General features: G+C 40.7%; 3 protein-coding genes across 5 annotated transcripts in view; 2 read left to right on the forward strand and 1 right to left on the reverse strand.

Moving 5' to 3' along the window:
- The first annotated feature begins 13 nt into the window (after positions 1–13).
- setd4 (SET domain containing 4) lies at positions 14–6,137 on the forward strand. Its single transcript, XM_082557510.1, has 13 exons — positions 14–108; positions 341–461; positions 557–652; positions 1,155–1,192; positions 1,890–1,978; positions 3,208–3,444; positions 3,603–3,662; positions 3,759–3,888; positions 3,977–4,151; positions 4,640–4,718; positions 4,832–4,912; positions 5,043–5,166; positions 5,278–6,137. The coding sequence occupies exons 2-13, from the start codon at positions 386–388 to the stop codon at positions 5,434–5,436; spliced, it is 1,344 nt and encodes a 447-aa protein (XP_082413636.1). The 5' UTR covers positions 14–108; positions 341–385; the 3' UTR covers positions 5,437–6,137.
- LOC309720505 (quinone oxidoreductase-like protein 1) lies at positions 5,969–12,207 on the reverse strand. Of its 2 annotated transcripts, XM_082557511.1 has the most exons (13): positions 11,972–12,207; positions 11,516–11,593; positions 10,587–10,659; positions 10,378–10,422; positions 9,661–9,729; positions 8,978–9,111; positions 8,763–8,874; positions 8,543–8,563; positions 8,125–8,223; positions 7,624–7,748; positions 7,347–7,452; positions 7,222–7,267; positions 5,969–6,407 (listed from the first exon to the last, which is right to left on the reverse strand). In XM_082557511.1, the coding sequence occupies exons 1-13, from the start codon at positions 12,050–12,052 to the stop codon at positions 6,311–6,313; spliced, it is 1,086 nt and encodes a 361-aa protein (XP_082413637.1). In that variant the 5' UTR covers positions 12,053–12,207; the 3' UTR covers positions 5,969–6,310. The 2 variants fall into 2 exon arrangements, with proteins under 2 accessions (XP_082413637.1, XP_082413638.1); XM_082557512.1 differs by lacking the exon at positions 8,543–8,563.
- Positions 12,208–12,921: 714 nt separating this feature from the next.
- itsn1 (intersectin 1 (SH3 domain protein)) overlaps positions 12,922–13,872 on the forward strand; it is a 49,981-nt gene continuing 49,030 nt past the window's right edge. For both annotated transcript variants that reach the window (XM_082557487.1, XM_082557488.1), the window contains exon 1: positions 12,922–13,096. The gene's annotated coding sequence lies outside the window, so the exon portion shown is untranslated. The remainder of the gene's footprint in view (positions 13,097–13,872) is intronic.

A 13,872-nucleotide genomic window follows, 5' to 3' on the forward strand; every position in this document is an offset into this window, starting at 1 on the left:
AGTGGAACACGTGGGTTGGGTTATGGATGAGCTGTACTGCGAGGAGTTTCACGTTAATATGGACAATATTTCGGCATTTCTCTATATTTTGGTTCAACTTTTAGGAAGGTTTGTAGGATCATCTGATAAAAATAAACGACAGCAGAACAGATTAGAGATCAGTGCTGTGGCTCACTGAAGGATTTTTATGTGGCATGTAGTCCTCCAGCACCCTACAAAAAACCTCTTAATTGATCGTCCATTTGTAGTTCCTTGTGATTGTTAAAACTGTTACAGTGATTACAGTTTATTTGTGCTCTTCAGACTCACAAAGTCTTACGTATGTTGTGTGTTTCGATAGAGAGAGCTGTCCAGATGAGCGTGTATTTACCTACAAAAAGAGACCATGAGAGGTCACAGTCACAGAGCTGGACGAACTGCCCGGAAGAGGAGGCAGAAACACGAAAGCAGCGCCCGGTCAGGTAGAAACACGCTGACTGCTTGAGTTTAAAGTGTTTCAGTGCTGCATGCTGGCTCAGCTCAGACTCTCTGCCCCTCTCTCTCTCTGTCTCTCCAGTGTCTCTGTGTCACCAGCCGCAGCATGTGAAGCTCTGGAAGTTTCTTCACCACAGAGGATTTTCCTCCACACTGCTTCAGCCAGCTCTCTTCACTGGTACCACATCCTATATTGTTTTCCACATCCTCAGGAGTATCATATAACCCGAAAAGGAAAGCTGCCCGTTGTTTGTTGGGTGATGTTAGGTTCATTCAGAACTTCCCACCTGACTTCATCAGGATTTTTTGTACACTAAATATATTTACTGAAGCCATGCCAGATTTTACCATCATGCTATGAATGTCTTCTGAGTTACAGCCTCTCACAATACATAGACATGAAGTACACACTCTGTATGAACTGACCTCCAAACTACTTCACATTATTGTATTCCAGAGTTTTTAAATTTTCACAATTTCCCAAGTACGGGAGCACCCTAATCAGTTTTATACTCTACCCAAGTATGACACCTAAAGCCAGAATCTTCAGCATGGTTTCATAGAGCATGACTGTGAGGAGGTTTTCTGTTGGTATCTTCTTGGGCCAATCAGAGACATTACCTACACTGACAGTTTGTGTGTTAAATCATGATATTCACATGTACATTTGGTTCATACAGACACAGGCAGAGGACTGCAGACTCTCAGAACCATCAAGGTAATCCAGATTCCCTAAATGCCACATTTTTATCAACATATATTATGAACTTTTTGCATCTTCAGGAAGAAAAAAAAATCAAAAATGTTATTTTATTCTGAAAATCACAATGTGGAAACTTCAAGGAATAAACATAGCAAGTCGCTGACAGGCTGAAGTTGTTATGAAAGTGTTATAATGTTAAAAATAAATGATTTAATGGTTTATTAAAATTACTTTTTAAACTTTGATCATATTTTGTTAAACTCAACGCCCACTTGTTCACCTTCTTTGTGACCACGTGCCTGATATTTGCAGTAATTCTGAATTCTAACTGAAACACGAGCATACATTTAAAACCATCACAAAGCACACGCTGACATATGCACAAAATGTTATTTTAATATTAAGTTTTATATTATTCATAAAGAAATAACTGTATATTGTCTATATAGCTTTCTTATAGGTTTTGTGCTCGATCTGTTAGGCAGTTAATGATTTATTTATGTGTGTTTTGCCTTTTAATTTATAAGAAAGAAATAAGTTAAACTGCTGCTTCATAAAAAAATACAAATATGATTAGTGAGGTAATTTGTGTAGTCACCATTTTTTTAAACATTTGAATTGGTTACTGTTTGGAATTAGTTACAGGATCAAGTGTAGATCCTGTAGTGACGTTTGAATGTTAAAGCTTTATCTGTTGGTGTTTGTGTGGCAGCCCGGTCAGCTGATTATTTCTCTGCCGGAGTCGTGCCTCCTCACAACCTCCACCGTTCTGCACAGCTACCTGGGACGGTACATCAAGAGGTAAACACAGAATGTAAACATATTCCAATATTTCCATCCTCTATACGGCATGCAGGATTTAATCTATGTATTAGGGGTGCAACATACACAAAATTAACAGTTCGGTTCGATACTTTGGTGTCACGATTCGATATTTTTTCGATACAAAAAAATGTTCATGCTTTTTTAATTTGTCATTTATTAAAATTATAAATATATATTTTAACTCAAACGTACAGTTTTTAAATTACATGTTGCTGAAACAACAAAGGGATAAGAGAAATCACTCATCTTTGGAAAAGAGAGTTTATTACAGAGAAATGGCTCTTTCCAAAATAAAAGCTCTACTATACGCTTCTTCTGGGCTATATTCTCAGCAGCATATTAAACATATCAGGTCCCCATAAGGAGAATCCTGTGCTAACGGCTGTCTAAATGACTCAGGTAGTGCTTGTTGTTTTTGTCTGCTTCCACTTGTCTTTGCACTAGGATGATGTCAGCGTAAATGTGCAGTCATATTCGTTGTGTTCCCACTAGTGCTGTCAGCTTTAATCTGAAATGACGTTAACGCCACAACACGGCAAATCTCCGTTAACGAGCTACCGCGGATCGCCCGTGCGTGGGGCTGGACGGCCAACACGTTAACGAGCTAACTGCGCTAACGCACTAGTTCCCACCAATGTAAGTGAGCATTGCGTGGCACATCCAACATAATGTTTTACTTTTGTCCATGACGCGCTTACCTTCAGGGTCATGCTTCACATGAAGATCAAAATAGTTCCAAACGCCAGATCTGAATGAGGGTGGGGGAGGTTCAATTTGCCATGTTGCAAGGAGAGCTTAGCTTCTGTCTCGCTAGCTTGTGCTGCGCTCAGTGGATCTGCGCTCGACAGTGCAGCCTAGGTGGAGTAGTCGAACGCAGATCCACTGAGCTCTCAACACAGACAGCATCGTCAGAAGAAAAGTTGATAAAATAAATTTAAAATTTTGTATTGTTCGATACATATGCGAACCGAAAGCACTGTATCGAACGGTTCAATATCGATACGAGTATCGTTGCACTCCTACTATGTATGTGTTAGATCGTCATAAGCTTACACAAGTTCAGACTCAGTGCCAGGTTAATTGTGCGCCTGTACTTCACACTATCTCAGCACACAGAAGGATTCAGCTGATGGACTCTGAGTATTTTAGCCAGAATGAGATGAAACCAAACTGTTTCTGGGTGTGTGTTTTTTTTCTCTCTGCAGCTGGAAACCTCGTCTGTCTCCCCTCCTGACCCTCTGCATCTTCTTGGTGTGTGAGCGGCACAGAGGAGAGGCCTCTGATTGGTTCCCTTACATCAATGTGCTGCCCACAGTTTACACCTGCCCCGCCTATTTCAGCGATGATGTCATGGCTCTTTTACCTGCCAGTGTGCGGAGGCGGGCCTTGGAGCAGAGGGAGGCAGTGAAGGAAATGCACTCCACCAATCAGGAGTTTTTCAGGTGAGTGCGGTTAAGGCCGGGATTTGTACTCGCTTGTGGATCAGCTCGTTTTCTAAAAATTGGCTGAATGCATCAGAATAAAAGTAATTGTTCAAATGATGTTTAGTCTTCTTGTGTGAAAAGTGAATGATCGCGTTGTGATTGGTTCACTGGTTCAGGTCCCTGCAGCCGGTTCTGAGTCAGCCCACAGCGGATGTTTTGACCTATGAGGCGCTGAGGTACATGTTCCTTATCTTTGACCAAATGAACCATTTACATAACAGTATTAGTGAATGAGAATAGTATCTCTAACTAAGCTCCTCCTCCTTTCCCAGGTGGGCGTGGTGTAGTGTCAACACACGCACCGTCTTCATGAGCCATGCTTCAAGCAGCTTCCTGTCAGGACCTGATAATTATGCTTTAGCTCCCTTCCTGGATCTGCTCAACCATCGCCCTGACGTGCAGGTAAATGTGATGCTGCAAGAATACTGTAGCTGTTGAGTCGGAGCTGGTTGTACTGATTGAGAGTGTATGACTGCATTTCTTTTGTCAGGTAAAAGCAGGTTTTAACGATGTGACAAGATGTTATGAAATCAGGAGTGTGTCTGGGACTCTGCGCTACCAGCAGGCCTTCATTAACTACGGTTCCCACGATAACCAGCAGCTGTTGTTGGAGTACGGATTTGTCACCACTGCCAATCCCCACAGTGTGGTCTATGTGGACACAGGTAAATCTCTGCAGTAGGTTTTATCATGGGGAAGTTTTTGCCCTATCGTCGAATCAAATTTATATTTACATATATTGATCATGATATATTTATGACAGTGCTAATGAACTTTTATGAACACTCCCTGGACTTAAAATAGGTCATTACTTTACATGTTGGTAATCTGAAACAAGCTGTTTCCCTTCCTTCATTCTTCTTTTAAGTTCATTCTGATTGGCTACCTCTCACAAACAGCCATCATCCCCTCTCACTGCTACAAAGCAAACAGGGGAAAAAATAAATTTAAAACGAGTGTTTAAAGCAGTATTATGAAGCTTAAGCCTTTGCTTAGAGGGATTACTTGCACATACACCGACCTCATTATTTAAAACTTTGGAAACATGTTTATTATTTGCATCTGCCAGTGTAACATTAGATATATAAGAGAAAATATGGAAAACTGTTTGGCTTAAAACTTGATGTTTGTGTGTTTCACTGTGGTCCCTCAGATCTGCTCTGTGATGTTTTAAGAGGCGACAGAAGTTTGACTCAGAAGATCAAGTTTCTCAGAGAGAACAGTTTCCTTCAGTAAGACTCGGTTTACATACTTAATGATTCAGCTGTAAACAGGACTAATACTTAACTCGGATACAACTGCAAAATGGAAAAATGCCTTCATATGTTTCCTGCCTTCCTGCCAGTAATCTCACTGTGTCCAGTGACGGCCCCAGTTGGAGGCTGATGACGGCTCTCAGGCTGTTGTCGTTGCCACAAACACTGTAGTAAGCCTAAACACACATTTATGCATGTACATCGATGTGTTTTGCTCCAAAATCTGGGCGTCCATGCACAATCTGGATCAGTTTCTCTGTCTGTGGAGTGTGCCTGAACATGTGTGTGTGTAATTTACAGCCACCAGTGGAAGGCAGTGTTGCTCGGCCAGCTGGTGTGTGAGGAGAGAGAGCAGTGGAGCGTCCGGATGGCTAAGAGTCTCTGTCAGCAACTACTGCAAGACACATGCAGCGCACTAGATAAGGTGTGTGCACATGTGCAAGAATTTAACTCTGTCCCTGTTTTGCAGCACCTCACCTGATTCCTTTTTTCTCCTGCACTGTGTGTGTGTGTGTGTGTGTGTGTGTGTGTGTAGGTCTCACACCTCCTCCAACAATGTGAGCAGCCAATTAGGGAGCAGCTAAATGTGGTCAAGTCACTGCGGCAGGAAGAGAGGTGCATCCTGGGAAGCTGCCTCAAGGCACTGGAGGAATCACTCAGACATAATGACAGTCCACTCGGTGCTGTGAACTGACATCTGATTGGCCCTCTGATCTGACAGCTGCTGCAAGAAGTCAAGTGATTGGCTGAAGCGTTTCCTGTGCTGTGTGTTGACTGAGAAAAGCAATAGGATGCTCTGTTACAGGCTCTCATCACCACCAGCTTAACTGCTCTAAGCAAAATACTACTACAGAAAGGATGCATCTCCAGTTTTAAATCCGCTATTTTATATATTTATTTTTGCTTTAATTAGTTAGATTTTGTATTACACATTTTATGAAGCCACCAAATATCCCAGCTGCTGTTTATGTTGTAATTTACAGCTCAAAGGGACATATTTCAATTTTCAACTCCATCTTTTTAGTGTTGGAATCTACTAGAGCAGCTTTGAATGATTCAATATAATCCCTGTTTCTGTCATACTAGGACTTGGTCCTCAATTTGATGTTTTAAGTCTATTAAAACCCCTTTAAGCCAACTTTCTTCTGATTGGCTGCCCTTCACAAACAGATGGATCTGAAACGAACAAACAAAAGATCTGTTGCATAATAAACAAAAAAGCGGCCTTGTTTTTTAATGAAATATGATTTTATTGAGTCAGATGACACCTTGTGCATTTCTAAACAAACATTAGGTGATGAAGAGTGATCAGATTTTAATGGATATCACTGGCTCTGGGAAAAGAGTTTCTTCTGCAGTGTGAAGTAAAACTGTCCAGGTGACTCTGAAACTCAAGCAGGTAATGATTGAGCGCCTTTTTTCCTGTTGTTATCATATTATTGGGCCTGAAACAGATCATAGTTCTGTGTTAACAAGTAAACAGTGACTGACTGGAACAGTGTCACTGCAGAGAGAAGTGATCCAGCTGAGCTGTTTTCTTTTATCTCTGCATAATGTGATTAGTTAGGTCAGAGCTGAACAACAGCCTTCGTCTTTGGGTGACGCTGGACAGTCTCCATGGCAACTGTGGCTTCATAGAGGGGGACTGCTTCCTCGGGCTGAGGCCTGCAGAGAGACACAAGGTGAATTTGATCAGAGACCCATTACAGTCTAATTTTAAAACAATCTGAATCCCCAAATCCATGAAATAACTACGGTCTGTACCAACATGTCATTTGTCTTTTAAACTAAAGGCTTATTAAATTAAACATTTACTTCTTAACCTTAAAAGAATGGTAGGCTATTAGCAATCGTTCCAGTCTTCTTCACCCAAAGCAGGTTTGACACCCCCGCACTAAACTGGAAACTAAACTTCTGCAAGTGCTGTTACAGCAGAAGTCTAATGTTAAAAATAATGAGATATTTCATCCAGATCCAGACAGATTAGGCAAATTCCAGAGCTGTCAAAAATAGAAGAAGTCTGCCTTGGACATGTGAAAGGGAAAGGCCTACCTTCTATATGTTAGAATTTATTTAATGTCTGCTTGTAAAGATTTAGCAATAAACAAATTAAATGCCTGGAGAAAAAAAAAAAAAGCATACAAGAAGACAGAGGTGAAACAAACTGTTTTTGTGCATTTAAATAGGCTTCATTCCAAACAAATACACCATTAAAGCTAATTCAATATCAGTGGCTAATGAGGACATATGTCCCCTGTGAAACTTCATCACACTTCTGGTAATGTTCCAAACATATGTACAAATTGTCTAAGCTGCTGGACTTGGGACTTCTGCATGTTTGTGGGAATCATATGTGAGCATCCTGGAAACTGGAAAGTTGACCTCGTGTTAAAATGTGGATTTGTGGACTTTATCTAAGATAGTATGATCCCACTGAGAAATGTGATCCAGCACTGCTTAAACTAGATTTTGAGGTTACCTGAGTACTCCGCTTGACATCTTCTCCACGATATCCTTCAGAATATCTGCAAAAGTCAGTTAAGGCTTCAGAAATGCACATTATAGAGTTAAGGTTTTAGATTATATGCTGCAAGAACAGGATACGGAGGTATCTTCCTTGCTGTGATGATGATGCTGTCCAGACTTCAGGGTTTAGGAAGGACACAGAGGCTGATTTTAAATAAAGTAATCTGCAATCTGGAGGGTCCAACTGCAAATACACAGAGACACAGAGAGGTGAGGAAAGTGATACTGAAGACAGACCAGACTGAGCTGCATTCAGATGCTTTAAAGCCAGAGAGGTTATTTCTATTCAAATAGTAATAATAAACTATGAAGTTATCAATTTATGATGCCGCTGTTGAGTCTGACCCCAGCTCACCTGCAGGTCTTGGTGGGATGTAACCCAGTGGCCGCCCACTCCCAGCACACTGATGATGTCATGTTTGTGTGGAAGTAATTTCTTCTCTTCTGACTCCACTTCCTCCTCCCCTTCATGCAGATGAACTACACACACACACACACACACAAACATACACAAAGGTCTTTTCTAATGTGTCTGATTTGTGCCTCTTCATCCTGCCTGTGACCAGATGTCTGACTGCAGCACCTTGAAGGATGCATCAATGAAGGATGGAGGAGAGTCATGAGAGGAGCACAGGTGTGTCCACGACGTATAAAACAGGTGCACGACACAGTCTCAATATACGAGCTGTGGCAGGAAGTCTTTATGTTACAGATATTTTAGTCATTCCATCACAACTCATCAAAGGTGCCTTGTTGAGTGGCTGTAAACATCTGCAAAACTGAAGTTTTGCATGATTGGACATCCAGATAGTGTAGAAACTTCAAGTATGTGAGGAAAAGCAATTTTATTTTTTACCTCCAGAGTCAACAACGATATCCACTCCCAGTCCTCCCGTCTCCTCCATAACCGCCGACAGCAGTTCTGATGAGCTGTTATACACTGGAATAACTCTGACTTCACACATAAACACACATATATGAGAGAATGAGTCACTGCAGCTCAGAAAACATTTAAAACTAAGAAACCGACTGAGTTGTGTGTAATTCTACTCTGATCACATTTAATTTGCAAACTGCAGTTTTCACTAACGACCACATGATGGCAGCAGATTTTAGATGAAATAATTATTTCTGCAAAACTAGAAAAAAAAAAATATTACTAATGGCTTATCTTCCCATAAATAGAATTACAGCTCAAACACCAATGACAGTTATGTTACTAATCAAGCTAGGAAGCAAGGCAAGTCAGTGGGGAAGAGAGGAAAAGAGCTCACCTACTAAGGGATCCTGAACACCTGAGGAGAATATGAAGGTGAGGAGAGGACAGGATGCAGAGATGAAAACAGGTTGGAAGCAGAGTATGTGAATATGAAAGGAATGACAAGAAAAGGCCAGTTTCGGTATCTCAAAATGTGATTTTGGAGAACATTTCAAAGATGATCATCAAGTTTTTTAATGCGAGCTACAGAAATGTCAGCGTGGGTCGGTACGCACCTACGCTGGGCCGAAGCTGCTCAAGGAAAGTGTGATTCTGTGGAGAGTGTGACGTCGTCAGCACCTTCGCCCCGTGGTAACAAGCCAGCTGGATACACATGAGGCCAAAAGACTTCGCAGCAAGAGGGATGAGATCATTACTCGTGAGTGCAATCAAACTAGAGCTTTGCTTTACAAGGTCGCACACAGTTTATATTTTGAGTGTTTTTACGTACGCTGGCTCCGTCCGTGACCAGGAGCGTGTGTCCGGCCGCCATACGAGCATGTGTGTGCAGAGCAGTGTAAGCGCAAAGGCCGTCACGCAGCGCTGCTGCCACACACACCGAGCTGAGCTTCTCTGGCTTCTGAACTTGAGATCACAGAAACACAAAAATGCTCACTGAACAGCTTTTTATAGGATTTTATTTACAAGATTTCAACTTTTAAGATTCTTAAAGTTCTTAACTTTACGTTGCTCTAAAATCCATCTGCCTAGAAGGTGATTGTCACTCCGTTCTTTTCCAAAGATTATAAATGTAGTCAGAGACTATGGGGGTGGATCAGGGCAGTGTGTGCACTTCAGGTGCTTTTACATTTCTTTCAATCTGAAAGTTCTGATTCAAAAAAGTTGAAAGTCCATGCGGTGCAGAGGTAAGGTGGACACACACAAAAACATTCTGCCCGTCGACTTTGAAGCAGAGCCGAGAACGGGTTCACCTTTTAGATCAGAGTGACCCTTTTTCTGAAATGATCGGTGAGTCAGTGCTGTGATATTTAGTAAAGTCAAGAGTCAGAATAAAAAACATAACATAGACCTAAAAGAATTTAGAAGTAAGTTTACTATGTCATAAAATCTGATAGATGAAAGTAGGAAAAAGAAAATTCACATAATAAAGATGTGAGAGAGCGTGCATCTCACCTAAATAATATTCATCGGTGTCAATGACCTCACAGAGTCCTGAGAAGCTGGAGTCCAGGGGAAGGATACCTGAAGAGGGAAGATGAAAATGGGAAATGTGGAGCCGCTTTCACAAAGATAAAGTTTAGAGAAATCAAACAGACTTCAGAGAGATCTCTAAGTTCTTTGTACTACAGTACAATGAATTAAGACTTGCTTGTAAGAAGAAGTGACTCCATGTCTATTTACCCTAGCAGAGAAATATCTTTTCTAACAATTCAATAGTTAAAAGGAAATTTTACTTTGAAAATTTAGTGGGAAAAAAAAGTGTTAATCCGACTGTGCATTAAGGAGACAAAAAAACCCTCATCCTTCATCACTGAGTTAGCTCGGGGTCGTCAAGGTTATCAAATTCTTTTGGTTTTAAATGACTGTTAGTGTCTTTATTTTTGTGCAAGTTAGGACTTGTTTAACCCTAAAAACCAGTCCAAGTGTGTTAAAGTTATTTTGGTTATGACATCTTCTTGAATATGATCTAACAACATTCAAGGTTTCAGTCAGATCTGATATTAAAACATGTCCAACTTAGAAAACTGAGTCACAGTTCAGAAACAATGAACAATCAAAGACGTCTGTAAACACAAGTATTTATTCTTAAAAAGATTTAAACTTATAGAAATTCCCAAGTTGCAATCCTACAGAAAACCTCACATTCGCCATTTAAAAAATCATCCCTACCCACAACCTCGTCCTCCGGCTGAAAGAAGGTAACCTTGGGACCAACTGTCAGGAAAAAACAAACAAACAAGGAAACAGACACAAAAATTAAGACCCGTGAATGATGCATCACAAGGTCTCTTACTCACTCGGCACGAAAACACACACGTGTGAATTTGTTCTGAACAATAAAGCTAATTTCAGAGTCAAAATTTGTGTCTGTTTGCGACCTTGAAGGACGACCCCGGCCACCTCTCTGCCGACAGGGATTAAATCCCTCTGCATCCCGACATCTCTGAACAGCTGTAATAGACATCAGCAAAGTAGTGAGTTATTATCAGTGATGCATTTATCAAATTATTTCAGTTCAGAGGCAACAAAAGCAGCAAGAAAGAAAAATTAAACCACAAATATGTCTTCTTTTGATGTTTTTAAACACATTGTGAGTGTGCCTCAAACAAACAAGCAGCTTTAAACAAACAGCTTTTCTAACCCATCAGGTAGGTAGTTTTTTTTTAATTAATATTTTAAAGCATTTTGAGATCAGGTCCATCCTCTTAATACGATTAGAAATCTCTTCCACATTTACAAAATCACAGTTAATAATAGATTAAGCCCTGCTGTAGGCTACTGTAGCTCATTAATGGGAGTTACGATGAGCTACTACCTATATGGGAAAGCCTGGAGCCGGAGTGAAATAAGGTAAAGCCCTGAGTCATTATATTTATTTTTGGATGGTTCACTTATGAAACAATTATGTTTCTTACTTTTTGTAGTTTTATTCTTTTACTTGGCGGCACTGTGGTGCAGTGGCTCTGCCTTGCAGCAAGAACATCCTGGGTTTGAATCTATCTGGGGATGTTTTGGCAGAGCTTCCATGCTCTCCCAGTGTCTGAGTGGGTTCTCTCCGTGTACTCCGGACTTTCTCCAAACACATGCGTGGGGTAGGTTAACTGGTTTGACTGTGAGTTTAAATGGTTATCTGTCGCCCTGTGTTAGCCCCGTTACAGACTGGACCTGTCCAGCCCTCTTGACCTATGAGAGCTGGGATAGACTGTGTGGATTAATTCCAGTTTTGGCAGAACTAACATGCACTATAACTAAGCTACACTAACCCACCGGGAAACATGTTCAGCCACAGGTCTCACACTGTTAGTACCTTAAGGTCCAGTGGGCTGAGTCCACACGCCTTCACCTGAACTCTGACCTGATGGCTGCTCAGGACATCTGGGAGAGTCTGGAGAGAAACACACAAAGCCGCTCAGTGTAACAATGAAGACAAAGGTAGAAGTCATAAACACAAAAAAAACAGCAGAAACGTAAAATATGTTTACACTAACTAAGAAATAAATCATGCATATATCTGACATGATCTTCTTCTAAACATTTTAATGCAGCTTACTATGAAAGAGCAAAAACACCTGCTAAATAATCATTTTTACAGACAGTTAGTTGTTATACATATTCAGAGAAGCAGGGATTGTTCAGTTGACTGAGACTAATCAGCAGCAGGGAGTTAAATATGCAGATTAAGCCTGCACAGCTAATTTGCTTTTCTAATAAGTTCCTTTAATACTGACGTGCTGTAGTTGCTCAGCTGGAACCTCAAACTCACCATTTCCTGGATAACGAACTTGGGTTCAGCATCACTGACAGCTCGGCAGTACAGACCTTTCATAACGCTGCAGATTTTCATCAAATCCACAAACACAGAATATCAAAATATTATAACGTGACCGACTGGACTAGTGCTCTTCAAATAACAGCTGAGTCTAATATAGGAAAAATCAAACCGCCGGGATCGGATGGATAAAGTCAATCAGCTGACCTCCTCTTCTTCGTTGTTTTTTCTTTCTATGACTACAATACCGCCCACTACTGGACATGTAATATGAAATGAATCATTGGTGTTCGATTTCGTATATAATAATAATAATAATAATAATAATACAAGAAGAAGGAAAACAGTACGTTAATTAAAACTGTTTTAAGAAAAACTTATGCCTTAACAAAAGCCAGTGAATTACTAGCAAAACCTCAGTTTAATGAATGAATTTCTGCATTTATTTAGTTAATTTTATTTTTCTGCTACATTAAACCAATTCTGTTCTAGTTTTGCTTTATTTTATTTTACAACAATGAGCTATTTTTTGTCAAAGGGTCAAAATATTATGTTTTTAGTAATTTCCACTTGAGTGATATTACTATAGTAGTATTTGTTTTGTAGCTCGGTTTTATTCTACTTAATAAGGCTATTTTATTTTGGTGTTGGTTTTCTGTATGTGTTGCCTGCAAGGATGAAATCTTAGCCATGTCGTATTTATTTATCTATGTGATTCATTACATATTTTACATTATTGCTAAGAGTTTTTAAAATTATTATTAATTTATTCTTAAAATGTATGAATGTATGTATTTTCTAATTAACAGCTGCCAACAGGAGCGCTACTAATCCGTTTATTTCGCAGAGAATCCCTGTGATCCGGACAAGAAAACCGTTCTCGCGAGATTGCGTCGATGTAATTTACCGTGAGAGAACATCTCGCGATATCTCAGTGGCGTTACCCCATTTTCCAGCTGTCCCTCAGTCGGTCAGGATTCCAGAGCCAAGGGAGGTTCACCGGAAAGGGTTTTAGTGATAAAACAGCAAATTTTGGGAGAAGAGACCACATTGTGTGGTCACATAAGCACCCATCTGCCCAATTTATTCAGCATTCAACGATGGAAAGTGAACTATGAGGTAAGAGCCGAATGCAGTGTGGGTGATGTGAAAGAATGTCCCTGAGCGGGCTGGCGTTAGCTCATCACTGGTTAGCCTGCTCGCTAACTGCACTGACAGCTTTAGAGGCAATAAATGGATTTTTTTTTTTACCGGCGTGGGATGTACTCCTATCAGCCTCCATGAGTGATGTGATGAGATGTTCAAGAATTTAAGGAAATGCGTGATATTAGTTATTGAAACAAGATCGGAGCGTAAGGAAACTGTTAAGACGATGCTACCCACCCACTGTTAATAGTTAGCCTGCATGCTAATGTTAAATCACTGCATCTGCATTGCCTGCCTGCGACCTAACGTTTAATTTCACAAACGTGTTCCTTGTGTTTATATGGAGTGTCGCTAGTACCCGGATCGGCTGAGAGTAAGATGATGAGACGACAGTGCTGACGGTGCGAGGTCAGAGAGCTGCTCTCAGGGTGGTTTGTTCAGTAAGCCTAGCCTTTGCTGATATAAGTCCGGATTTTAGCCACAGCTGCTTGTCCAGTCAAAACAACGCTCCGAGTGCTTTATAATCTATCTGAAAGGGCTTAAAATCGCCCGTGTGTGTTGAGCGACACACTTCATCATTTAGCGAGTCCAGCTGAGATGATGCAGGAAGTGAGGAGGGATTGCCAAACGAATCTTTCCTGTTACTGTTTTCCAGAGAATTTAGCACACTCCCTCTGCATTAGAGAAGGTGTAACATCAGCGTTTTGATTGACAGGGCTTACTAGGCTTCGTCGGCTCGGTCTGGTTTC

This window comes from Aulonocara stuartgranti (genome assembly GCF_965226115.1).
Source record: "Aulonocara stuartgranti genome assembly, chromosome: 13".
NCBI lineage: Eukaryota > Metazoa > Chordata > Actinopteri > Cichliformes > Cichlidae > Aulonocara > Aulonocara stuartgranti.

Coding starts and splice junctions, on each gene's coding strand:
- setd4 (XM_082557510.1), top strand. CDS start 386: ATGAGAGGTCACAGTCACAGAGCTGGACGAACTGCCCGGAAGAGGAGG. Junction 462..556: donor CGAAAGCAGCGCCCGGTCAG/GTAGAAACACGC, acceptor CTGTCTCTCCAG/TGTCTCTGTGTCACCAGCCG. Junction 1,193..1,889: donor AGACTCTCAGAACCATCAAG/GTAATCCAGATT, acceptor TTTGTGTGGCAG/CCCGGTCAGCTGATTATTTC.
- LOC309720505 (XM_082557511.1), bottom strand. CDS start 12,052: ATGAAAATCTGCAGCGTTATGAAAGGTCTGTACTGCCGAGCTGTCAGT. Junction 8,875..8,977: donor TGGTCACGGACGGAGCCAGC/GTACGTAAAAAC, acceptor CTTGCTGCGAAG/TCTTTTGGCCTCATGTGTAT. Junction 8,224..8,542: donor TGTTCAGGATCCCTTAGTAG/GTGAGCTCTTTT, acceptor TTATGTGTGAAG/TCAGAGTTATTCCAGTGTAT.